The following is a 26,956-nucleotide window of genomic DNA, read 5'->3' as shown; positions in this document are numbered from 1 at the left end:
ATTTTTTTTGGCTAATGTGAGACGAGTCTTTGTGGTGTTTTTTTTGGTCAGGAGTCAGAACTCTCCCATGGATGGCTTTTTTGCTCAGACTTTTTTTGTTTTATTGATGAATATGGGCTTTGTAATACTTTTCAAACTGATAGATGTCAGTGACTTTGTTTCTCAGGTATTTCTTTAGATTGTGGTGTGACGTGTTGCTTTTTGAGATAACTTTGTCACACAGGTTCTGTTAAGTGATTACAGGTGTGGCAGTAATCAGGGCTCGGTGTGGTTGCTGAAATTCGATTCAGCTTTCTGAAAAACAGGGTTAAAAATAATTCATTCATGATTTAACAGGATGGGACAATTTTTTTGTTGTTGTTTGATCTGAAACATGAAAGTGTGACAAATATGTAAAATAATAAGAAATCAGGAAAGAGGAAAATGTTTTCAACTTTTTTTTCCATACCTTTTCACAGCCCCGTGTACAGTATATCACATTACTCTAAATAGGTCAGATACAAAATACCAGGTTGTACTTAACAATCATTTTCTATACAGTGCAGTGATGGGTTTTTCCTAATTAATAATTCATTTACTTTCGTATTTTTTGTCTGTAGTCCAGCCAGCCCACAGCAGCGCTGCAGCAGCTGCTGCTCAGCAGGGAGGATACGAGATTCCTGCTCGACTGAGGACCCTCCACAACCTGGTGATCCAGTATGCGTCTCAGGGCAGGTATGAGGTGGCTGTGCCTCTCTGCAAACAGGCTCTGGAAGACCTGGAAAAGACTTCAGGACACGACCACCCAGATGTGGCCACAATGCTTAATATCTTAGCCCTTGTTTACAGGTAAACTCCTGCAACATCTAATAATATGCACATGCATTTTTATGTATTTATCTTTTTCTAATGAAAGCCGGTGATGTCCTGTTTTTAAAGAGATCATGTTGCTAACTGAAGCGAGGTGGTCTATATAATGAATGAATTTCATGCTCAAAAAAAGTTTTGTTTGTAGTCTGCATTGTTTCATAAACTCCAAAATCCTCTTAGACTTAAACAGCTTTTAATGAATTCTTGTGTTTGGAAGATATCATAAAAAGCTAAGATTTTAACATTGAGATAATAACAGCACACTTTGTCACCCTCACAACACTGTGACATGTCTCTTGAAACCTTTGGCAGGGATTCTTTAAGTGTTGTGTGACTGGCTTCTTAATCAGAGCTGGATGCTTTTGTCAGAACAAGCCAAACGTAGCCTGACAAAGATTTATAGGACAGTAACGGAAGTTAATTTTCCAGCCCAACTAGACAGGAGCAAAGGAATGACGCCTAAAACCTGGACAAATGTCGCACAGGATTGTTGCCATGTTTTTCCATTTACATAAATCTAAGCCACTGAACAATCAGCTTGGGCTTTTGATTTAGTTACCTAAAACAATGAGAGTCTGGGGTGACTTGTTGTCAGTACTCTTGTGCACTGGCTGTGGGAACCACTGAAGATGGTGGCCCATTAGTTGAACTTGTCAGCATAGTTTATGTTTGTGTTCATGTGTGCTTGTCTGTTGTTCTGCCCATCTCTGTGTCTGTATTTCAGTCTAACTCTGTCTGCTTTGGTCTCTCAGGGATCAGAACAAATATAAGGAGGCCGCCAACCTGCTGAATGACGCTCTGGCCATCAGGGAGAAGACACTTGGCAGGGACCATCCAGCTGTGAGTGTATTTGTTGATACATTGCATGTAGGTCTTCTGTTGTGCTCTGTATTTCTTGCTTTAGACAGGTGAATGATGTTCTTTGTTGTTTCGGTGTAATCCCGTTGATATTAATGGGGATAGATGTGTTGCACTGTTTCACAGCATGAATTATTTCCAAATGGAGGTTGTTCTTACAGTCAGCGGTGGTGAAACATGAAGACAAATATAGTCATTTGTTAAGACATTCAGGCCACATCAACAGTATTGTAGGTATAGTTGGATGTATTGATTTCCCTTCTTTGAGAGCTTAGCACCATGAGTGAAAGGTAATTGGACCAACAGGTTGGAAAACCACACAGGGTAGCATTCTCTGCTGTAGAAAGAGCTCAGTGCTTTCATGCAATGGCATTATCATTTCTGAAACTGCTTAGGACCATCAAGTTCTCCACCAAGTAAGTGGTTGCTGTCAACAACAAGACAAATTTGCTAGGTCTTTGGTTCTTCAGAATTCAGGAATACTCTCGTCTTTGCACTTAGCTTAGCTCAGAGAAGCTGCTTTAGCTCTAGCTATAAAAATATCTTCTGAAAATTTTGAGTATGTGCCAGACTAGGTGCTTGGAACAATTATGCAAATGTTACATTGTGACAGATGAGTCACAGGACTGTGGGCAGTTCAGGAGCATTACTTTCTGTTGGAGAGAAAAACTCCCTATGGATTTCAGGTTTTGTAACTTTGCAGACATTTTACTTGCATTTGGGGGAAAATATATAAACAGCACTATAGAGTTTATTCTATTGCAGTACTTTAATGTGATCTGGGCCAGTTGATGAGTTTCCCTTCAGCACATGCAGCCATAAATCCTGGAGGCCCTTCCTGATGAAACCCAAGAAGCTGTGTATCCTCACAGTCTTAAACCAAGATTTTTTTTGCGTTAGGTGAATATGTTAACTACTATACTGTGGAGCTTCAGACCGTTTTTCTGGTTCATAGAAAATATGGTTGGCCCAGTGCACTTTATTACAGTCTTTATATTATTTATTGTAGAGCACATCTGTTTACTTCATATCACACAAATATCTCACAAAAAGCATAGCAACCTACCTCATACATTTAAAATGATACCGTAGCATGTGTTTGTCCAAGGCTGTGACAAGCAGCGTGGGTGTCATTAATAATTTACCCCGGCCTGTTCTCAGATTCTTTAACCTCTCTCTGTCAACGTGACTGTACGCATGCAGCAGGTTAACCCCAGCAGGCCTGTGTCTCCACTGTTCGGACCTTCGTCTCTCTTCACTGTGTGAAACAGAGGTTAGCCCTCTCCACGTCTTCCCCTTTTTTCCAAAGAAGAAAGTGATTTTTTTTAATTTATTTTTTTCACCCCAGTGATCCATCACCCAGACGAAATCTGACACATTACCTGATATGTGATTAAGTATAGTGATTTTTCTTCCTCTTAATCATATCATTTTTATAGAATTTCTTTTCTCTTCTTTCTGTTTTCAATGTGCGGTATTGTAAGCCACTTCTAACTTTAGCCTGACGGGCAAACAATATGTTGAGGTCATGTTCTCTTTCCTAATCAGTCGTGAACTTCTGGGTAAATCATGTACCGACACACATACATAGGTCAAAGTGGACTTGGACTATGAAAACTGGCTCTTGGTTTGCCACTAAAAAGAAAGGCGACAATCTGCTGAGGTAATTGAAAAAGGCGGAGTTGTGGTTTCGACTGTAAAGAGACACAAACACCTTGATTTTGAGGTCAAAACCCCACCAACTGAAGTGTCCAGTCCCTGAGATTCCCGTTGACGCTGCTACTTTGGCTCTACATGGATCTGGCTGAGTCTGACAGGGATGTTCAGGAGACATGAGCACTATGATCTGAATCGCAGTAGTGTTCTGCTTTCTGTGGATATAATGCTAAATTTAGTCGTCAAGTCTGTGTGTCGTAATGCTTTCTGAATCTAATTATAATTAAAATAATTATGTAAGTATGTGTCTGACTTTATGACTCTTAATACAAACACAAGATTTAAAAAACATGGATGTGAAACTGTGAATTTGTCTGTAAGATTTGAAGGCTTTAGGTTAATCATCGACAGGTTTGTGATCAGACTATATAATCTGTAGCTCCTTTGCTTTAAAAAAAAAAAGTTCTCTAAATGTTCTTTTTTATATTTTCACCATTTTTGAGATTGTGACATGAGGACAAATTAAGTCTTAAAGAGCAGAAAAAAAAGTGTTCTCAAACTGTAGGAGTTTTGTCCCTCTCTTCCTCCCATCTTCCTGAATAAGCTCCCGTTCCTCCCATCACTTCAACCCTCTGCCCTTCCTCTCGTTTCCTCCCACTCTGCTCACATGGCTGCCAGAACTTGGTGTGAATCAGAGATCAGTGCTCACCTCAGGTCCCCTCTGCAGTCTCCCCTCACTCGTCCTGTGTGCACATGTTGGAGATTCATCACTCAGCTGATTTGGATCAAATTACAGCCCGGCATAATCACTTCCTGTTTCCCCACATCCTCTTATTCCTTGTCAATTTCTCACTCATCAGACCAATGACACCACTCTGCTGTTGTAGACTCTTGCGGTTCCACACATTGTGCAAATGAGTGAACATGTCTATGAGGCCAAGAAGAATAGAGCATTGTGGGATAATAAATGTGTTTGTGTCCCTATCAGGTTGCTGCAACTCTCAATAACCTGGCTGTCCTGTATGGGAAGAGAGGGAAGTACAAGGAAGCAGAGCCTCTGTGCAAGAGAGCGCTGGAGATCAGAGAAAAGGTGGGTACGAGGTCATCAAACACTGTGATGAGTCGATGCACTAGCGAGTACTTTCACTTATAGACAGACTTTGTGCCCCTGTACTGAAACACTTCAGACTTCACTCAGAATATTTCATTTGGAGGCAGCAGAATGAATAGTAGGAATTAAAATATTCAGACAGCACTCAGCAACTGACCACTTGTCCCTTCAGCTTTTCATTTCAACACAGCAGATATTTACTATAACTGCAACAGATTAACTTGTTTAGAATATCTAAATTTTAAGTTTTGCACATAATTAACAACAGTATTAGCTTTTCATGTCTAGTGGCAGTCACTTGTGTTTATTGTTGGATTTAACAAACTATGGACACTATGTGACACATTTTGAGGCCTCATCATTAGTTTTTAGATACCACTGTGTTTTATTTGGGGGTGGTGACCATGTTTATGAGATGGTGAAGTGCTAAGTGTGTGAATGTGTGTGTGAATGGGTGAATGACTGAATGTAGTGTAAAGCGCTTTGGGGTCCTTAGGGACTAAGTAAAGCGCTATACAAATACAGGCCATTTACCATTTATGTTATTAGCTAACACTAGCAAGCTTGGTTAGCAAGCTGCATTTAACCGTGTTTAACATACACAGATAACTTGCTTGATGAGTGCAATAAATACTTGATTATACTCATATAAAACTGAACATAAACTTCTTGGACAGCTAATTTGTAGTTCAGCTGTAGCTGGCAGAAGTCGGGCCTTGCACACAGTGATCGGCTACGGCTGTTTGAGTTGGCAGCCCCCCCCAAAAAAAAGTCAACTATACTTGTTAAGAAGGATTAAAAAAAAACAAAATTGATATGTTGTGATATAATAGATTTCAGGTTGGGGTATCACCAACGACTGAGGCCTCAGAGTAAAACAGCAGTTGGCCAAAATCTGGAATTAAAAAAAGAAAAGCAGCAGTGAGTCTTTGTTCTTTCCAAAAAGTGTTTTATTATATATATATATATATATATATATATATATATATATATATATATATATATATATATATATATATATATATATATATATATATATATATATATATATATATATATATATATATATATATATATATATTAGAAAGTACATGGTAAATGGCCTGCATTTGTATAGCGCTTTTCTAGTCCCTAAGGACCCCAAAGCGCTTCACACTACATTCAGTCATTCACCCATTCACACATCTACAAAAACTACATAAAACTCATAAAGTCTGTTTTTTTTTGTTTTGTTTTTTCCTCACTGCTTGCATAAGAAATAAACTGTAGTCAACCTCCTTTATGTAATTTCTCCTCTTTTTTTCTTTTTTCTTTTTTTTATCAGTATTCAGCCTTCGTCACAGGGCAGGCTCTTTATCCTGAGCGAACGCTACTGTTTTGCCTGTATTAATTTGATACTTACAAACGAGCCGCAGGAGACACTTTCTGTTGTTTATGCTCAGCTCTTGCCTTTGAACAAACCCACTTCTCCTTCGTCTCCTTGAGAATGCAACGTCAGCTTTGGTTAAGCCGAGGCATTTAATTTTTTTTTTTTTTTTTTTTTTCTTCATGCTTCTTAAACTGAGATGATAATGCACTTGCTTAAGCCGGAGTGGTTTTGCACATCCAGGGCATTGCAAAGTGACTGCAGCAGAACTGCTGAATCAGAAGGATGTTTTTTTCCCCCCTCTCGTCATTCCGCCTTTTTGTAGAAACTCTGGAAAATTCAGCGTGTGTGTGTGTGTGTGTCATATCCTTTTCACTTTGCCCTCACTAATCTGTCAGGGCAAAGTAAATTGCAGTCTGTATCTGTTGAAGAAAGTTGTTGAGAAAAAGGAAATATGACTCATCTTAAAGTTTCCCTTGTGAAGTATTGAGAAAGTGTTAATACTTCTTGCTTTTAGCCTTTAGAATTATTTGAGTTCATGGCAACAGCAAAAATGTGGAATGCCAGCAGCGTTATTCTTGTAAAAGATTCAAGATAATAGAAACTTGCAGATGACAGACTGCATTTAAACAATGGATGTAGGGTCTGCTATGTAAAGTGAAGCCAGTATACAAGTGTCTTAAATATGTTGTCTTTGTAATGGTCAGCAGTATGAATCCTCTGGTTGCATAAAAAATTCTAGTCTATGAGAAAAGTGTCCTTGGCCTCCTTCATAAGTGAGTAAGGAAACACTTTACCTGACAAGTTTATAAGCTGATCACTAGTTTCAATTTTAGTGTATATACCATTATATTCATTTTGAAAATTGGTCCCCATTATGGTAAAACAACAAGTATAAAGGAGGATATGCTTTAGGCTGGGTCTGCCTTGTAATCACCTAGTTGCTACCACATGAGCACGCAGTGTGTTGGTTTCTCAGTCATGCATACATCACATCTGGTTTCAAAACACAAAGACGGTGATGAAATCTTTTTTGCTTGATTGTGTTTTTTCAAACATTTAGTCTATGCTATAGTTACTCCAGTACTCGAATATCTGCAATTATAGATAACTTAGCAGATCTGCTACCTGCAAGAACTTGCAGCCTTTCCTCTTTTCCTCATATCTGACATTTTCAGTACCAAACCAGAATTTTAAGGTTCAAATTCCAAGGTTTAAGTAACTAATTTTTAATTAGAAAAGGGCGACCAGAACATGTATGTAGTGTGTTTACTTTGCCTGAAAGCTTTCAATAAGCCACAGAATTTTTGCAGAACATTTGGTGGTTGAAGGCATCAGTAGGCATGATCAGATCCTCAGCAGTTTTGTGGTGCTGATGGCAATCTGTTTTCTAGCTAATGCTGTTTACAGGAAAGCGTTCAGATGTGTTATGTGGTGCAGGAGGAGGCGATTGAGGCCAGGCCTGAGTGAATACTGTAGGTATCTCCGCTCACACAGCTCTGCACCATCCTGTGGATCAAAGACGCTGTCGGTCTCCAGCGGGGGGGAGGGAGGGAGGGAGGGGGGGATCATCCTGCAGTTCTAAGACCTCACACAAACTTACCGAGCAGTAAACTGAAACTAGAAATCAAAACAAACTAATTGTTCACTTGTTTTCATTTACAACCATAAACGTGACACTCAGGGTGGTTTCTTTTTAACTGATCAGATCCCTTTCCCAACAACACCAGCCACCCATGTGTGTTCACTGATTCCACCCGTGCACATCCTTTTCATTTTCTTCTCTGTTTTCTTTCCTTTCATCCACCTATGATTGCTACATCTTTACTTGGCAGTTAGAATCATATAATAAGAAAAAATATTAGTGTGTGTGTGTGTGTGTGTGTGTGTGTGTGTGTGAGAGAGAGAGAGAGAGGGGGGGGGGGTCATTTAGCATCTAGCCCCAATACATGTCTTTTAGTCTTGCTGCACTCTACTCTAATGACCTTTACTCTTCTTAGCTCACAGGAAGAGGTTGCAGTGCTTAAAGGCTGTTTCTTAATCCAGAAGTGGGTTTTTTTTTTGGGGGGGGGGGGTCTGGGTGTTGTTTTTGTTTTGTTTTACAGCTTTATTTATTTTTTTATTTATTAAAGCAGGTTAGTAGCCTATTAATCCACAAAAGGCCAAAATTCCTACGGAGGCATGTACTGTATGTAGCAAAGGCTACAGGCTTGATCCCCAGTACTCTAGACCAAATTTACACATGTGACATCTTCTGTGCACACTGCTCCAAACATACGTGTAGTGTAATCAGCCGCACTACAAACAGAGTGCAGCAAGTCAAAGCAGCTTGGCAGGAGATGAAACAAACATTTCCAACGTATTGACAAACACCCTTCCGGTCTTCCTGGAAATCCAAATTTACAACATTGGACCTGAGGATTTAAACTAGGTTGCACATTTGAATGTTTACACTAGTGAAACTCAGTAGAAGGCGCTAAATCCGTCTGACCAGCATTTCTCATGTTGGCTAAGTGTTACTGACCAAATAGCACATGGCAGAAATGGGTTGTTTAAAGTTCATATCTCTTCCTCTTTTCTCCCAGGTGTTGGGCAAGGACCACCCAGATGTGGCCAAGCAGCTAAACAACCTGGCCCTGCTGTGTCAGAACCAGGGCAAGTATGAGGAGGTGGAGTACTACTACATGAGAGCCCTGGAGATCTACCAGACCAAACTGGGCCCAGATGACCCCAACGTGGCCAAGACCAAGAACAACTTGGTGAGAAGGATGGAAGTATTTGTCAATTTGCGGAATAAAAATCAATATCTGCAGATGACAAGTGGCATGAAAATGACAACTCTTTTTAAATTATTTTATTTAAAAAAAAAAAAAAAGGAAGAAGAAAAAACTAATTCAGCTTCTCCCAGTCCTGTGAAGCTTCTTGTGTGTTGCTGACATCCCATTGCTGGACCTTACTGCTAACTGCTGAAGAGCGAGCTCTGACTTTGCTCATTCGCAGTGTCATGTTGTTCTTATTGTTTGTGTTTTTCAGGCATCCTGTTACCTGAAGCAGGGCAAGTTCAAGCAGGCAGAGACCCTGTATAAAGAAATCCTAACCCGCGCTCATGAACGGGAGTTTGGCTCTGTTGATGGTACAAAGTGCTCACACACTTTTTATATTTCAGACATTGCAGATAGTAGCTTAAACTTAGAGTAACTTGCATGCATGAACAACTTTATAAGTCTCTCCTTTGAAGTAAAGGTTAATATGTTCAGGCTGCTGTTATTTTAGTGAAGGATGGAGCCGAAAAGAAACAGAAAACAGCACTTCAGAGTCAGAGTGACTTTTCAAAGGTGTCTCTAGCTGCTTATCTGAGTTTGTCAGGACTGATTGTGTGTATGTTTCTTTGCAGATGAGAACAAACCAATCTGGATGCATGCTGAGGAGAGAGAGGAGCAAAGCAAGGTGAGAGCCTGAAACATATATACAAGTATAATTGTAATTTCTGTTGTGCTTTCTTAATTTTGGGTTTCAGTGTTAAAGACAAAACCTTATAATTGCACAGGATCAAAACACACCAAGTTTAAAAAAAAAAAACTTCTGCATTAAACTTCTCTGAATTCTTTTACCTTATTTAACATGGAAATAAGAAAGACTGACTTTACAAAGATTGGATTAGGATATTAAGTCTCAGTAAAAACTGATGATGATGGTCCGAGTCCTTCACTCTCCCATCTAAGAGTTCATTTCATGGTTTAATAGGTTTAGATGTTCTGGGGAAGAAGTACTGATCCAATTATAATCCCACTGCTAACACTTCTCCATGTAAACTGACTACATACAATGTAAGCGGGTTGGTTTCCATCCTTAAATGTCTGATTTATTATATCATATATGCAGATTTCTTAAATCTAAACCAAATTGGTGTTTCACAGGGGAAGCAGAAAGACGGTTCACCATTTGGAGAGTATGGAGGCTGGTACAAAGCCTGTAAAGTCGACAGGTCAGTGTTTTTCCACGGAGTAAATATGGGTGATACTCTCAGCACAGGAAGCAAACTGATACATGATATATATAAATGTTTACACATAACAAAATGTAGTAAGCAATTAAACCAGCTGTGGCCAACCATCTATAAGACAGTCGTGTTGTTCTTGTTGTTTTATTGTCTTTCGCCAAAACGATTTTCTGTGACATTAAATTTCCACCGGTTGTCGTTTCAGCCCCACGGTTACCACCACCCTGAAAAACCTTGGTGCCCTCTACAGGCGGCAGGGCAAGCTAGAGGCAGCTGGGACCCTGGAGGAAGCTGCGATGCGTTCCAGAAAGCAGGTGTGGCCTCTGGATAATGTGACTAACAACACAGGACTGTAGATATAGAAGCAGATGACTTGTTATCGGTGCTCAGATGAAACGGGTCCGTTGAGCATTTGTGTCACATTAAAAGGCAGAAAATGTATGAGCTGCTGTGAAATTGGAAAAATGCAATGCACTCAGAATCCTGGAGCGTAGTTTGGTTTCTTTGGTGTTGTTTTTAGCTGCCCCTGATGGTGTTACTTATGAGACTTAATGGAGTCTAAGTCCTGCAGCTTTTATCCTGAATTAGGTTTTCCATCAACATGTAAACATTGAGTTATTCAGTAACAGACACACATGTTATTAAGATAAAATTCCCCATTGTCTTGCTGAAATTACAGCTGTAGAAACTAAAATAACATTTTGGTAATTATTACAATAATTCCATTATAACTAGTCGGATCTGCTTTGGGGCCTCGTTTTAACACCACAAACTTCCTTTGATATATTTGGAGCGTTGTCATTTTTTGCTTGAGGAAAGATTCGATCCCGATATGAATGTAACCTTTAATCAGCATTTAGATAATACAAGTGGAGAAGGTTTTAGTAGAAATAAAATAAGCGACCAGACTCTGCCAGCATGATTGTTTGGCAGTGTAACGTCCCGTGTTTGTTTTTCCCTCCTTGAATAATTAAACGCTCAGGCAGAGTCACAGAAAGTACTTTGTACTGTGGTGTAACCGTATTGTTGGCCAGCTTTAATTACGCAAGGTAGCACTGGAAGTCACCAGCTAACAGAAAAGCTAATTTAGCTGCACTGGCACCATGGGTTTGCTGTTCAGGTTTCACTATATTAGATGCTTACATGTATGTTCTTTTAATCACATGGTTGCAAAATTGTTTTTTCCACCAAACTGAACGTTTAAAAAAGTCTTTAAGATTTCTGTAAATATCAAAACAGCAGTAAAGATAGTCAAAAATGATATTTTTAAATTTTAGAATGGGCAGTGACTTCTTAGGTAGGTGCTTTCCTCTAGCTCCATATTGAAAGTGTGCTTTTTCAAAAATGGTTTAACTGAATTTCTAGTGGTCAGCAAGCTAATTTACCAATAATTAGTTGGATTTTTTTTTTTCATTTTCTGTCCTCTGCCAGGTTTATTCTGACTGCTAATCAGCAAATCCCAGGTGCTGGGTTTAGAGCAGCAGGCAGTAGAAGTCTATAGATTTAGTATTAATTGGATTGGATGAATTAGCACTTGTTGCTGACAGCTGTACAGTGTATCTGTGTAGGTGAGGCTGTGCTGGAGGTCCGACTAGTACATGGGTTTAGCTTATGCTTAATTGGATTTGTTGAACTGGCATTTATTTATTGTTGTGTGCACACATCAGGGTCTGGACAATGTGCACAAGCAGCGCGTGGCTGAGGTGCTGAGCGAGCCGGAGGCCCGAGAGAAGCAGCGAAGCCGCGAGAGCCTGAATTCTGACACGGTGAAGTATGAGAGCGGGCCAGACGGCGGCGAGGAAGTGAGTATGAGCGTGGAATGGAACGGGGTAAGTACAGTACACAGCCCTCGGCACATTACTGAGAGTTCTCAAACCAGGGACACAGACATGTCGACTTGAAATAACTCTATCTTTCTGGACTGACGTCATCCACAAAGTCATTTTACTTGTTAAAGTTTCCTCAGCACAGAAACTATAATAAACACAGTTGTTAATGTAAATGCTAAAGTTTGGTCACATTGAGCTGGCTTGGATTGGATTATTTTATTTGCTGTCAATCAAGCCAACTGATGGTTCCCTATAAAGTTATAGTGAGAATGAGGGGCCACTGGAGGCCAGTGAGGGGATTATCTCTTCAATTAGTGGCTTCGGTCATGAAAGATACAGTGAGGTTGTTTCTTCATCTATGACTAAAATGTTTGAATGAGGACTTAAATCTTGTCCGACTAGCTCAAAAGGATCAAACTGTACAATGCTACACTGATAATCCTGACTGACAGTCGCAGTTACTCTGCTCTCCCGCTTCTTCTTCCTGCTTGTGCGTCGCTGTTACCCTGACTTTGATTAATGAGATCAAGTGAAAAAATGCTCTGCTGGAGCATTCACTTGGCTGGAGCTTAAGTCGTTGGCAGTCGTTGAGTCGTAGCTCTTTGTATAGTTTAGTATAGTATAGTATTTTTCACTAAACTCTCTTTTATTGTACAGCTTTTCCAACTAATGTCTAAAAAGCTTTAAAAACCCCTCTGGTCACACACATTGATGCCACCTCGCTGCCTCAGCTGCAGACCGACTGTTCTCAATCAGCTGGTACATTTCAGAATATGCAGAATTTTCTCAGCCTGTCCTCACTGCAATGGCAGAATATGTAGTTATAGGGTCGCTGTAGGCTGCTCACCACCTTATTTCTAAAATGCTGCTCCTGCTGTTGCTTAGAGCTGGCCTGCTCGCATAGCAACAGTAGTCATAGAGCCCAGAACAACCAATCAGCATCTCCTATTGCACCTCTAGTTGTAGTCCTTGCAGGCGGTATGGTGTGACACATAGCTGTGCCTATAAACTGTAGCCTGTCAATGGATTATTAGCACACAGCAGACGATCGCCTGCAGATCTCTGGACCTATTTATATCAGGAAAGGAGCCGGACTCATCTGGAAAGAACTTTAGCTGGAAGGAAAATCTGACAAGGAGCTTTTGTTTTGTCCTTAAATCTTCTTTGATCAAACAGTAAATGAAGTCAGTATAAATACAACGATCAATCAATCAATCAACTATCGGCCTTTAATTGGATTTGAAGACACACTTTATTGATCCCAAGAGGGAGCTTTCACAGCTTCTACACCAGCACAATTCCACAGCCTACGAGTTAGAGAGGATTTACAAAAGTAAATGGAACTTAAATATATAAAGAACTAGAATTTGCAAAAGCACTATGCAAGATTCCAGTAGAAGTATTATTTTGGAAATACTGGGTGTATCCAGTTATTTTCATACACTATTTGTGTATTATTAGCATGCACTTATCTTCTTTTCAAATCTCTACAATAGCAACATCATTCTGCAGCATACTGAAAATATCAATCTTTAAAATTCTGTAATTTTGTATTGCACTTGTATACTATCAGTTGCAATTGGCTCATATTTCTAATATTAGATGGATAAAAACAGATATGTCTGGGGATGTTTATCCTCCACTGCTTCCCTGCAGTTGTCAGAGTACATTTTGTTTTTCATCCTGTCAAACAAATCATCACTCCCACTTCAGCTCTCTCCACAGGCAGCTGTGAAAACCTCTCTCTTCTCACTTAATACAAATGAGTCTGTGACTCATCAGTCTGTTCTGACTCAACATGGGCTCTGTACTGTACTCCTTCTTTGTTGATGTTGGTGATCTGCATGTGTGTACTTGTTTATGTTTCTGATCGTTGCATACGTGTGGTGATCTGCTGCCAGAGAATGTAAAGTGTGACTTTCCCAGCCTTTTGTTCTTTTCCATTTGTTCCTTGTTAGCTGCCAGAGAAGATGGGAGAGTTCAGACCGAATAAATGATCAATTCTGATTATCATTAAGTTGACTTGTGTTGCTGCTCCCAGCTATTTTAGTTCATTTTCTGGGATGAAGATAAAAAAACACAAAACTAAACATTTAGTTCTGTTACAAAAAAGTTGATCTTTCTGGCTACTCTCACATGTCTCTTTACCTGCACCCCTCTGTTTATTTTGTGGTCACCTAACAAGGTTTAACTTTACTGATATGTATTGATGAGCTATGTTCCAGACTCAGACACAGCGTCTCTCTCCACCTGATTGAGCTGTGTAAGTGCTCCACCTAGTGGCAGAGCCTGCCAGTTGTCCTGCACTCTCACAGCTGTGATAGGTTTAGGTGTCCATTCATAATACTTCTGGAATACATGAGATATGATTCCACAACCGTGTTTTTGTTTGTTTGTTTCTTCGTGTAAATTCACACAAAACACAAACCTTAGAAAGTTTGAAGCTTGGCCTCTCTGCTTTCTTTTTTTTCTTTTCTTCAGATTCTCGCACAAGCTCGATGTTTCAGCCTGCCTTTAGCGCATATAATTCGATTTTTTTTTTTTTTAAATTAAAAATATAATTGAACCTGGTGGTGTGGCCTCTGCAGCTCACCTCCTGAAACCAGACGTGTGAATATTCCTGTTTTATAAATGTAGTTTTTTTTTTTTATGCCATGTGACTGCTGACATTAAAGTTAATTTACATAATTCTTCAAAATAGCTGCCAAAAGAAAAGGCCAGGGGCGCTACCAAATGGTTACACAGTTGTGAGTTACATTTACAAACAGGTAATTTCATGGTAAAATTATAAATCATCCTAATAACCACACAGAGCATTCAGGCATTTAAGAGTCCACCCTGACATTATCTGTCTGCTGCCTTAATTTAGTTTAGTTTGTTGAGTTTTAGAGGTTTGGGCCTGAGAGTGGACGAGACCCGAGGCCATCTGGAACAAGCTGTGGAAAATGGCTGATGGTCTTGGAGAAGGAATATAATGCGGTCTGGATGGTTTTGTTCTCCCACAAACTAGAGGAGGCTGGAACAGAAGTGTTATTGTAGTTCAGTCCCCCGACTGCACAACCATTATTCTGTTAAAATGATCTTATCCTACCTCATATTTGTGAAAATACAGAAGTATTATTATTTATCTCTTAATTTTTATCTCCTGCTGTGAGTCCTGTGATTTGGAAAGAACAGATTTCATTTGAAAATAGCTACTTAGAGCAATAGACAACATCCAGGGTTTCCCAGGATTTCCCCATGTAAAGTTGGATTGTTGTGAAAATAAAACTGCACATAAAATTTTTTTTATTGCTGCTTTTATGAGAATCTCTATAACACAGAGGTTAGTGACGCAAACACTAGTGGTTACCAATCACGCTCATGTGAGACACAGATCTCCTGAAGATGTTTTTAACAGGTTTTTTGAGCTCTTTTCCCAAATCAGAATATTAAAATAATTGCTTCTGATCAAATTATGTCACTGTAATGACTGTAACTTAAAGCCCACCCATACTGTGTTGGCTGTCCAGTACAGTGTTGGGTTTTGTTGTATAATCATTTATTGATCTCTGTCTTCCATGTGTTGCACTGGCGGGTGGAGAGACGCTGTGTCTGGTTTGTCTGTTAACCTCTCAGTCTTTGTCCTGTATGCTTCCCTCCTTTCTTCACCCTTCTTTAATTGCTCCTCTGTATCCATATCTCATCTTACTGTCTTTTCCCCTCTCTTTTACTGTTTGCATTTGCGTCTTTCTCTCTTCAATCTGCTCTGTCTGACCGGCAGGCGTAACTCCAGATGCCTTGTAGTGGTTCTAAAAATTGTCTTCTGCATGACGGATGCCTCGCCTCACCTCGCCTCAGCCCCTTCAGCTTTGCAGTTTTCCTTCAGCTCTTTTCTGTGGCGGGATTCTTCACACCGGGTTCAACCACAGCGATAATGTTGCTTTTACACCCCAATCTCAGTTGTTTTTGGGAACAGGAACTGTGTGAAAATGGTTCTGGCAGAAATACGGAGACAGCTTGTGTGTCCGAATCCAACCCTCTGCTTTCTACTTGTGCTAAAGCACTGCGCTAGAATGTGTATCTGCTGCGGGTGGGAGAGGACTGGGGTGATTTTTCTTTATGGCAACAGTAAACTTGTGCTTCATACCTTGATATTTCTCCTTGTCCTTTAACTCTGCTCCTCTGCTTCCTCTCTTTCTGTCACTCTCCTATCTTTAAAATATGCTTTCGTTTTGCTTGTAGACTTGTTTTTGGAGGAACTTTGAGGGGTGTTTGACACAAAGTTCCTGAACTGAACTCTTCTTTAACTAAAATTATGAACTTTCTTATTTGGTATAAATCTGACCACAAGATCAATTAAAGTTTCATCATTAAAATTTCATGTCATTAAAATCAAAGCAAAAAGTGGATGACCAAAAGAGATGACCAAATATGTGCTATATTTAGTTTTAAAGTGGAGCAAAATTTTGGTCAGAACTTTTCTTTGTGATTAAAAAGAGATCAATGAAGTGTTGCTGAACAGGTCCATCGATTTTAAAGGCCAGGGTCACGCAGAATGACTGCAAAATGCAACAAGAATGTGCGTGTTTGTATCCAGTGGATCTTTATCTTAAACAGTGAACCAAACTAAACAGCAAAACAGGGGAAAAAGCAGTAGCAGTGCCGCTGTGCAACAAATTGTAAACTGTGTTTGAGGTCTAAAAATGACAGATTGTGGTTTAAAAAACACAGGAAAAACAACAACTTCCTGCTGTGTGAACATGACATCCTGTGTTCAACCCAGGTGCAAATGATTGATTTAAACCTCAAACTTCATTAGGCTAAAAAAATTAAAACATTTCAGCACTACAATACTGGCAAAGGCATTCACAGGAGCAAAAGTGATGACATTTTGTTGATGTCGTGGTCAGATGAGCCAAAAACAACAACAAAAAAGGTCTGAGAAGGCTTGAGGTCCATGTTAAAGCCTCCTTCCTCCTCTCTCTCTCTCCCTCTGTAGAGGTTAGAAGCTTCTCATCTCTCTTTTATCATCCGTGCAATTTAATTCAACATTAGCTTTTAGAATCCGTAGTGATAACTGAAAACGTCTCATGTGGTAGTCACGTAACACACTGTAAAAAACATCGACTTTACTCGTCAGCATGATCAGGAGCACCGCTGATTGTGGCTCTGTAGGTTTGTGCTCCTGTTTAGAGTTTAGTCTTTGCTGTGTCACTCTGCTGTCTCATCATTTGCACTGATATCAGACAAAAACATGTTGTGATGTCAATAAGAGGACACATAAAGGTGATTGGAGTTAATGTGCAGTGGGCTTACATGGTTAAGTCTCGGGGAGAAACGCTGCAACAGTTCAAGTTTTCCACTTGTCAGGTTGGGTCTTGAAAAAAGTGAAGCTTTTGGCCGATACAGAGCCTAAACCTTGTGTGTTCTCTCTGTTTACCTTCTGTATATCTGTGTATATAGTTGTCAGGGTTTGGTGTGAGGGGGGGGGGGGGGGGGGTTACAGAGAATTTGCTGTATAAAAGCATTATTGTTGCATTTGCTGAAAGTTTAGGAATTTAATTAGTCTCCTTTTCAGTCTGATCTCACCTCCTGCTACTAATCTTCTGCGTGTGCTGTCCTGTTTGTGCATCTTTCTTAACTTCTAATAAAACTTAAACTCTTTGCTCACCTGAACCTGTGCCTGTCGCCTCTTTGTGTGTTCCTTCTCTTTTCCGTGTGTGTGTCATCATAACTGAGTGAGCTCTAAACCTGTCCTGCTCAGATACAGCAGCAGTGGAAGGAAGAACAATCACCATATCCGCAGTCCAGTAAATTGAATCTTTTATGTCACTGTTTAAATCAGATAATGGATGTTCTGCAGATTTGAAAACTCAATTCTGAAAAAATGCATATTTAAATTTAATCTCCCAGAAGCTCAGAGGGTAGGTTTATGTCAGAAATCAATAGCATATTATATTCTTCATTTGATTTCTGAGGTATGTTTGGGTGATGCTTAACTGTCTCTCTAGCTAGTTACAGATCAACTTTTTTCCCCCATATTTTAGGTGTGCTCTAGTTTTTAAAGGTAAAAGTCACGTTGATGTGAAAAATTCAGTTTATTTGGAGTATGAATTGGTTCTCCATGACTACTTTGACAACTCATGGCAGTAACAGCTTTTAAACTTTGACATACTTTTCTTTAATAAAAAAAAAACAACCGATCAAAAGTTTAAGCAAACATTAAAAATCATTGGAACTAGTTAATTCATATTTTGGATCAGTTTTTCAATTATTATTGTAATTTATTTCTACATTTTTACAAAAATAAATGGAGTTCTGCCAGGACTAGGAAGTAACTGACCTATTTTGGCTTCACCACTCTGATCCTACCATGTTGCTGGATATGATGACAATGGTTAATGGAAACATTTAAGGCATCCAAGTTGGAAAAAATATGAAATTATGTTGTTTTTTTTTTTTTTTTTAAATCTATGTATAGCCTTTTGAGTCGCTCTCTCCCACACAAGACGCTGCCCTATTCCTCAGTCAAACTTCTGATTCATTATTATTATTATTATTATTCAACAACACATGTTGAAAGGAAGTGGTGCAGGTGAGAAACTAGCAGGTCCAATAAAGTGCATCGAGTTTAACAGTCAGAGATCAAAGCTGTGCTGAGACTAAATCAGGGGTGGGCAAGTCCAGGCCTCGAGGGCCGGTGTCCCTGCAGGTTTTAGATGTGTCCTTGATCCAACAGCTGATTTAAATGGCTAAATTAGCTCCTCAACATGTCCTGAAGTTCTCCAGAGGCCTGGTAACAAACTAATCATGTGATTCAGGTGTGTTGACCCAAGGTGAGATCTAAAACCTGCAGGCCACTGGCCCTCGAGGCCTGGACTTGCCCACCCCTGGACTAAATGAAGATGAAATGTCAGAGGTGTTATATTTCTCACACTAAAGATCTCTTCATGTAATGTCATTTTTGATTTTGGGGCCATCTATAGGCATATAGCTGACACCTTAAAAATGGTGCCACTAAATTATGCAGTGTGACTTCTCCAGAGCCACTCTGTGTAGCCTTTCACATTTGAAAAGATGAGAATAATGTATAACAGAATACACCAGCTGATGGTGCCACAGTTTAGGGGTAGAAGTCTCTCAGAATGAGATGCAGTGTAACAAAATAAATACAGTCTTGTTTAGTGCACGGAGCATTATTTTTGAAGTACAAGCCACACATGACGCATTAAGCATCTCTGCTGGTTTGTAATGAGTGTGCTGCTTTACTGCATCATGTAAGCACATGAAATTTTGCACGAGACAAGCAAATGCAGTCCAGTACAGCAGCTCAAGATGCTAATTGTAATACAAACAGACTAATGATTACAAGGTGTGTAAAACTAAATGTAGCAGAGCTGTTCTATTGGACTCCTTTAAATCACACAGTGATCTACTGAGTGTTTGTGTGAATATATTAGCATATACCAGTGTGCAGATAGGGTGTGAGTATGTGTAGCCTAGATTTGGACAGTTTTAATTATTAAGTCATGTCAGTAGTAAGATGCACAGACTTCTCTCGATTAAAGCACAGTAGCAGAAAATGTGTTTGAAGCAGTAATGAGAGTGTACGCTGGTTTGATGCTAATCTACATTCTGTGTCTGCACTCTTCTAAATATGTTGGATAGTGGTGTGTATGAGTGACTCTGTGACGTGTCCCACCAGGATGGCTCCGGCTCTCTGAAGAGGAGCGGATCCTTCAGTAAACTACGAGCGTCAATCCGCCGCAGCAGCGAGAAACTCGTTCGCAAGCTGAAAGGCGGCGGCTCGTCCCGAGACAGCGAGCCCAAAAACCCCGGGTAACTATCAACTCCACCCAGACACCTGCCCCACCCCGCTACAGGTTGACTCACCCTTTGCACTGGAGGCCTGGAGGATCAAGCCGGCCCTCCATCATGCAGCACGACAGTTGGTGTACTAACCAAAAACAAAGAAGGGATTCACTGTACTTTGCTGGTGGTGAAGTGGTGGAAAGCTGTGTTTGCACATGGAGCGATGGAGGAGCTTTTTCTGGCACATACGCATCAGCTTTTTTTCCCATTGCATTTGTTTGCACTGCGATGCATTCAACCTTTTCTTTACAGTTCATGGTTTGGTCATTGGCAACAGTAGGCGCTTTGTTTCCTTTATGTAAGGAAATATTACATAAAAAAGAGACAGTATTTTAAGAAAATGCAGAATTATAGTAAGTGTATGATTTATATTTTTAAAATTTTAAAACACAAGTGTTATTTCATGGGGAGAAATCCAAATTACGGAAAAGGTATGTATTTAAAAAAAAATTTAATATTAAGAGGAAAAAATATATCTTGTGAAAAATGTATTTTTATAAAAAAAAAAGTTTTAATGTTCTGCGTTAAGAGATACAGGAAAAGTATTAATATGTTAAGAAAAAAATTTATGTCATAAAATGGTCTAATATTTACAACAAATAGTTACAACAACATACATGTTTTTATACTCGCCACATGTCCAAATACAATCCAGCCAAACATTTACATTGGTGATTTGTGCCTGACATCTCACGCAGGCTTCATGACAACTGAATATTTGCGTACTTGCACAGGTGTAAACAACGGCTTCCATTTTTGGCGGAAGGAGTTGGAATACACACACCTGACTGTTGTCTGGCACAGTGGAGTCTAAAGTCTGGCTGTGGACCACAGTTATTCACATGTGTACTTGCTGCTGGGGTTAAAATGTATTCTGTTAAACCTTCACATAAACAGTTCTTCATCTGAACGACTTCCACTGTCAGGAAGTGATTTTACTTTCAAACATCAACTTAGTTCAACACTAGCTTGCAAAAACCACCACCGCTTATTTACTCCCCCACTGAAAAGTGGAGTTTACGGTCTGTTTACTTCACGTGACAGGAAACTTCAAAATTATGTGGAATTTGAAAGCGACTGGAGGTGAAGGTCAGAATGGGTTTACGTATATTTTATTACTGCATTCAGAACAACAAGGTGATGACATGAATAACTTCAGACATTTAAATGTCGAATGTATAACAGAGTATAAAAGTTGCACTTTTTCTTTCTGAATTTGAATCTCTGAATGATGCTTTTAGAACACCTCTGTTGTCCTGACCAAACCTGAACTTTGTTAAACGAGAGAACCAAAGGGAACTAACTGATGAAATGGGAAAATAATACTGGCATTCACATGCTATGACAGGACATGTGAAAGAGCATTTGCAATGAAACTACTAATGTCTGCTTTTGAACTGCCTTTATGCTTGTTATGCTGGTGGGATTTGTTTGTTTGTTTGTTTGTTTTAACCACTAATAGTTACACCTATTTATTGCATTTTGTGGCTCTGGATTGTTTTCTTTTTTTTCTCAACTGAAATACGTTTGAGTTTCATGTAGCTTTGGAATTTTATTTTCTTCACTTTCTTTGAATTTTATTTTGAAAAGCAACCTGTCTGCATGGCTCTTCCTGTGTAGAGTACCATGTTGATTTTATTTTATTTATGAATAAATGTTTTTTCCTTCCATTCGAATGCCTACTTGCATGCTTCATCTGTGTGCTCTTTTTTTCCTTTTTTTTCTTTTGGTGCTGCTCTTCTCTGTGGCTCATGAGGATGATGGACATGACAACCGTCATGTCCATCATCACTATGACTGATAGGTTCTCAGTAAATCACTGCAGAAATGTCCATGCTAACTGCTGTACAGTGTTTAACTAAATTATTTAAAAACAATTGCAAGTTTTTAGTTTGTACAAAAAAATGGAGCAAAAGACAAAACTGAGGATGTTGCAATTTCATGATATTCATCGAGAGAGTATCTGCAGGTTCACAGTGGGGTATTTTCTGTTGTGCTATGACTTGCTACCTTGCATAGGGAAACCTTGAGAAACAGTATAATGTGTTATGCCTGCAGCTGGTCATATCTTTATGAAGGTCAGCTGCTCCTCAGGCTCTGTCCATACTAGTGCAGGAAAGCTAGACTAGACTAGATGTATAGCTATCTGTTGAAACATACAATGACTGCTGACTTGAGATGACACATGTTACACTGCAGCAGTAGTTATGGCTGTGCTTTGGTTCTCACAATTCCAGCTGTTACACATCTGTCATAGAAGTGTTGCAAATTCAGACAGACTTACAGCCGAGCGTTTCTGCAGCACCGTCACCCTGCAACACAGCGAGCTCCAGTCAGTCAGGCAAAGCAGGTACAGCTGTGCTCACAACCAGCACTAGCATACAGTCAGAAAACAGATGTATTAGCATTAAATGCACATCATCAGTGTATTCAGACAAAATGAAGGTTATCAGAACTCAAGTGCTTCATAGATGCTTTGACCAGTATTCTGTTCATTCCCAGTATATTTCTCATAAAAGTGAAGTTTTCTCTCTGCCAGTCCTACTGTAGAGGTGTAGAAGATCTTGAGAGTAACACATTTTGTGTATTTTGACCTAAACGAAGTTTTGACAATGGCAGCTTAAATAAAGACCGGAAACAAGGGGTGGGAGAAATTGGTATGACTGGCAACAAAGTGAAGGAGCTCATACTGGTGAGTTAAGGATATTGCATAGAAATAATAGGCAAAATACATTCAGCACCCACTGGCACACGTACGCACACACAACAACCCACACTTTACACACACTTTGTCTGAGCTTGTTTTAGTGTTCTGGCAATTTTACTTATTTAAAAGCTTCTGCGCTGACTACATTTTTTATTTCCCGCCTTCCATTTCCCATAAATTCCCATTAACTAGTTTATGGATCCAGTATCTCACTGTTTTATGATCAACCATGTGCTGATCTTATTACATTTCTCATCAGGATGGATTCTTTTCTGCAGTGTCACTGTACTGAAACCAGGTTGTTTGTGTGTGTGTGTGTGTGTGTGTGTGTGTGTGTGCACGGACTTTATTGAGTGTAAATTTCAGTCTACACCACTCATCAATTAAAAGACTGTTAGACTATATCCTTAAAATATGTTACCAGTTTCTTATAGGGGAAGGCTGTCTAAAGAATTTGTACGGTGTAGATCACATATAAAGAAATATTGAATTTAAGTTTCAGTTGCCAGATTTAAAGACTTCTCTGACAGCAGAGTTTATCCAGCCATCAAACTTCATAATGTATTTTTAAGTTGAGGTTGAAGCATAAATTAAAGTTAATAAATAAGTTATATTTCGATAAAGCATGCAATAACATTTAAGAATGTTACTAATTACTATTACTGTAACAAATGAACAGCAAATTAGCTGTAACATTACTCAGGTGAACTTTGGAGAAAGTGGTAACAGATTTTACACTCAGCCTTCTAACATTCATGAACGGGAAGAGAAAACACGATACATGTGACATGAACGTTTCTGTGAAACTAATCAGAGTGTGAAAATACTACAAATGTCATTAACCAACACATACACTGAGCTCAAATCCTCACAACTGAATCTCCACCCCCTCCCCCTCACTTCTGACCCTTAACCCCACCTCCCTGCATGTGGGTGCAGCATGAAGCGAGCCAGCTCTATGGGGATACTTAACGTGGCGGACAAGGCTGCGAATGACCACTACCAAGTAAGCAACAAGACACGAGTGCAAAAGTATCTGCAGAGGGTTTTTAGTCCTGCTGCAGGCCAGGGGCAAAACCGCAATCAAAGGACTGCAGCTGGATCCCTAAACAAATTCTTAGAAATGATAAGAAATATCTCAAGGAGGCTTTTTCTTTAGAAAACAGTTAATCTGGGTTCGGTCTTCCAGGGAGTAATTTTAATACATATTTGACTTTTTAAAATTTCATCAATCTTCCCTCATTTGGAAATTGTGCATTACTATTTCAAGACAAAATAAGCCCACAGATGACAGTAAATGAACAAATATCCAAAGATGTGACCACAGATTTATGTTATTATGTTGTAGGAAAAACCAGTCTCTTAAATGATCAGAACCATTGGCAGATACTTTTTGACTCAAGTCTTTTATTTCATATTCTGATTTGTCATGTCTTTATAAACTGTTATTATCAAACCCTCCCCAAGGCTCTTATCATTCACTGTAAATAGTGATAAATCTGACATGGCTAACATCATTGTCTGTTTCACTAACAGTGTTTGATGTTCAATCAAATTTTTAGTAAGTTTGTTATTTTTTTACACATTGTTTTTACAACTTCAATTCTTTATTTTAACAGTGAAAAAGTGGTACATTGTATCCATAATTTCCTTTAGACTGCAATTGTAAGAAGGAATGTGTTTTTAATTACTTAGTATCATAAGAAAGGACAGCCTTGCCCTATTATAATTTCAGATAATAACTCTTGTTGTTTTATGATCTGTTGAAAGCTTTATGTATTTCTGAAAGTTTTTGATTATATCAAAAAAAAAACAAAAATGTACGGGACCCAATTTTTTGCTCTACCTATAATGGAAAACATTCACTTTCCTGTGTTCTCCATCTGATTTCTGCTTGTTTAATTTCCTCTAGGAACGAAATAATTGTCTGAGAAAAAGCCGTGACCTGAGTGCCAGCCACACTAACCTGGCGCGTTGAAGGTTTTTCACTCTGAGGAGGTGAAAGGTCACAGAGAACTGAACTGAACTTCTGACCATCCTCGATGTAAATAGCTGTTTGTGAAAGCTTGACATCTCCCGTATTCTACTTCAGCATCATCCCATCATGTGCTAACTATACAGATTTTAGTCTTTCATTGCACTCTTGAAGGTTTATGATCTCAGATGGTAATTTGTGGTATGTAATTATATCAGTACATATCAGGAGGGGGTGGGCTGCTGTATGTTTCCTTGTTCCAGTCTAATTCTATGTGCATGTACTGTATGTAAGTGTGTGCTGTTGTGAGTGGCTACTCTCTCAGATTACAGTTTAATTTTTTTTGGTTTTTCCTATACTAGTGGTGGTAAAAGCAGGCGCAGAGTGGAGTTTTAATTTTAAAATCACTTCTAATGTGAGGCTAAAAACTGCAGTGGATGAAGCCAGTAGGCAGTCTTAAATGACAGAGAGGAGCTCAGTCATTCTTTAGCTATACCCTAACAATAACTATAACAGTGATTTAAATATCGCTACTGCTAAATTTGCTGCTATGGTAGGAGTAAACTGCAACCTCTGGACCTGGAAAGGGTCAGTGAGGGACCAAAAACCCACAATTCATCATCCAAATCAAGTAAATCTCCATAACCGCCCATTTTATGAAAAGCCCAGCTTCACAGCAGAGACAAGCGTGTTTTGGTCTTTATAGATCATCTCTATCTGCATGCAGCTTCAAAGAGTGCATGTTTTCTATATATATAAAAGTTACCTGTTCACTCTAAGCTTTAAACCTATGCATAGCAAAAAAAAAAACCCCAAAAAGATTTAAAAGTGGATACAATTGAATCTTATTTAAAGTTGTTTTGTTTGAGCCTGTTTTTGCTAGCATCTCTTTTGAAGTGACCACTAGCCAGCTCTCTAGCTTTATCTGATCATTTTCCAGGTGTGCCGTTTTTCATCCAAGTATGTTTTGAAAAAGGAAAATAGAAGATTGTGAAGGACAGAATGCTGAACCCGAGGCTTCACAGCCATAGTCAGCAAACCAGTCGTTTAAATCACTATCGCTATGTTCATCTTTTAGATAAAGCTGCACTGAATTTCACTTTATTTTGCTAAAAGCTTTCAGATGCTTCATTAATTTGCTGCTCTGCTGAAACATGACTAAAGAAACCATGTTTGTCTTCACTGGTACCGATCATTAAAACGACAAAGAGCTACGATTTAGCTCATGAATCACAGTTTTTGGCCAGTGTTGATGATTTGACACCATTTTCTTTATATTTGGTTGTGTGCTGAATTCTAACTCTGCCAATAAGAACAGTTCTACTTCCTAAGACTCTTCACTCTTTGTTCTGCAGATTTCCAAATGAAGTTGTGCACAGGGTGTAGATTAGTTGAGAAAATCTCCTGATGTGTATGAATCTCAGCAGCTGTAGTTCACAAAAACATGGAAACCTGTCCAGGGATCTTTCAGCTGCCTCTTCCTAAAAATGATCCGTCCTGTGTTGATTGATTGAATATTTAGCTTTTGATGTATGAAGTTCCATGTTTACATGATTTGGGGTTTGTAAATTATGTTTTTATTTGTTTCTGTCTTTGCGCTGTTTCTTTTTATATCGTTCTGTAATAAGCCTTGAGAGCAGGATCCGTGAATTGACTAGCACACGAAGGCTGGCCCGCACACTCTCAGGACTGAGGCTGTACTTCCACACTGACTACAAACTTAATGTCACTCCAGACTTTTTAAGTAATGACGAGAAATGTTTGCAGGACTTTCAATGACGAGACAAAACTTTGCCATGTGAGTGAAGTTGAACCAAAAAGTGGAAAAGTTTTTAACGATTTTTAATGTACATTTTTTGAAGTGGTTTAAATTTCCAGTTAAATATAGAGATATCCAACATAATCCTGGTATGAATACTAAAGGACTTATCATTAAAAAACATTTAAACAATTTCTGTTTCTAAATGTACGAGTTGATTTGTGATTGTTCTAAGAGTTCATCTCGAGATTAAACTTTTCCTTTTACTGCCCTTTTGATAACTTTATGTTAAATGAAGGTAACAATGTGTACATGCTCACTTCTTTAAAAGGAAGCTACATAATATTTAACATATTTAATGTCCTTTACTGGTGGCAAGCTTGAACTGAAAGAACATACAACAGGTTAAATGATGATGAGGTGCCTTGTTTAAGAAATCCCAGAGATGGGATATTTTGTGTGGAGAGTTTCTTCTGTTTGAGCTGGGCTGTGTATTTACATTTCTTTTCATTTCAGACACACATGAATGCACATGATGTCCATTTATGGAGAAGTACGCTGCTACAAAATATATTTTCTATATAGATTGAAGTTATAGAAATAATGAAAATCAAAAATTATTAGAGTGCACATGCAATGGTAGTCTGCAGCTGAGTCCTTTTGTTTATACTGCCTCAGGCATATAGATACATTATAGATGTATATTTTCACAGGAACACAGAAGCCTGTTCTGAAATGTTAGAATTTTGTCTAAACGCACCTAAACAGCCTTACCAACTGCACGACCTTTGTGTGCATGTCTTTGAATTTAAAGTCTTTAAATTAGATTCGAGCAAAGATTATACAGACTAGATTAGAAGATTAGAAATTTGGTGAGAGATCCTGAGCCAGCTTTTAACATTAACATTTAAGATTAAATTAAACACAATGAACTTCACATTGGACAAATTCAGTACAATGTGATCTAGACGAAGGCGTTACAGTAACATATA

The 26,956-nt window shown here is 38.9% G+C and overlaps 1 protein-coding gene across 5 annotated transcripts in view; it reads left to right on the top strand.

Moving 5' to 3' along the window:
- The window catches only part of klc1a (kinesin light chain 1a), a 43,910-nt gene extending 18,653 nt beyond the window's left edge, over positions 1–25,257 (top strand). For 3 of the 5 annotated variants that reach the window (XM_080870636.1, XM_080870637.1, XM_080870638.1), the window contains exons 5-16: positions 600–828; positions 1,602–1,689; positions 4,352–4,453; positions 8,426–8,599; positions 8,874–8,973; positions 9,235–9,287; positions 9,758–9,825; positions 10,046–10,154; positions 11,508–11,669; positions 19,357–19,490; positions 23,170–23,236; positions 24,143–25,257. In XM_080870636.1, coding sequence (XP_080726762.1) covers positions 600–828; positions 1,602–1,689; positions 4,352–4,453; positions 8,426–8,599; positions 8,874–8,973; positions 9,235–9,287; positions 9,758–9,825; positions 10,046–10,154; positions 11,508–11,669; positions 19,357–19,490; positions 23,170–23,236; positions 24,143–24,208 — 1,352 coding nt within the window. In that variant the 3' untranslated portion in view covers positions 24,209–25,257. Of the gene's footprint in view, positions 1–599; positions 829–1,601; positions 1,690–4,351; positions 4,454–8,425; positions 8,600–8,873; positions 8,974–9,234; positions 9,288–9,757; positions 9,826–10,045; positions 10,155–11,507; positions 11,670–15,432; positions 16,063–19,356; positions 19,491–23,169; positions 23,237–24,142 lie in introns of those variants that run through there. The other 2 variants (XM_080870639.1, XM_080870640.1) reach the window with 2 other exon arrangements.
- Positions 25,258–26,956: the final 1,699 nt, after the last annotated feature.

This window comes from Rhamphochromis sp. 'chilingali' (genome assembly GCF_963969265.1).
Source record: "Rhamphochromis sp. 'chilingali' genome assembly, chromosome: 21".
In the NCBI taxonomy this organism is placed as follows: Eukaryota; Metazoa; Chordata; class Actinopteri; order Cichliformes; family Cichlidae; genus Rhamphochromis; species Rhamphochromis sp. 'chilingali'.
Note: the sequence above shows the minus strand (reverse complement) of the source record. Positions and strands in the feature narration are given on the sequence as shown.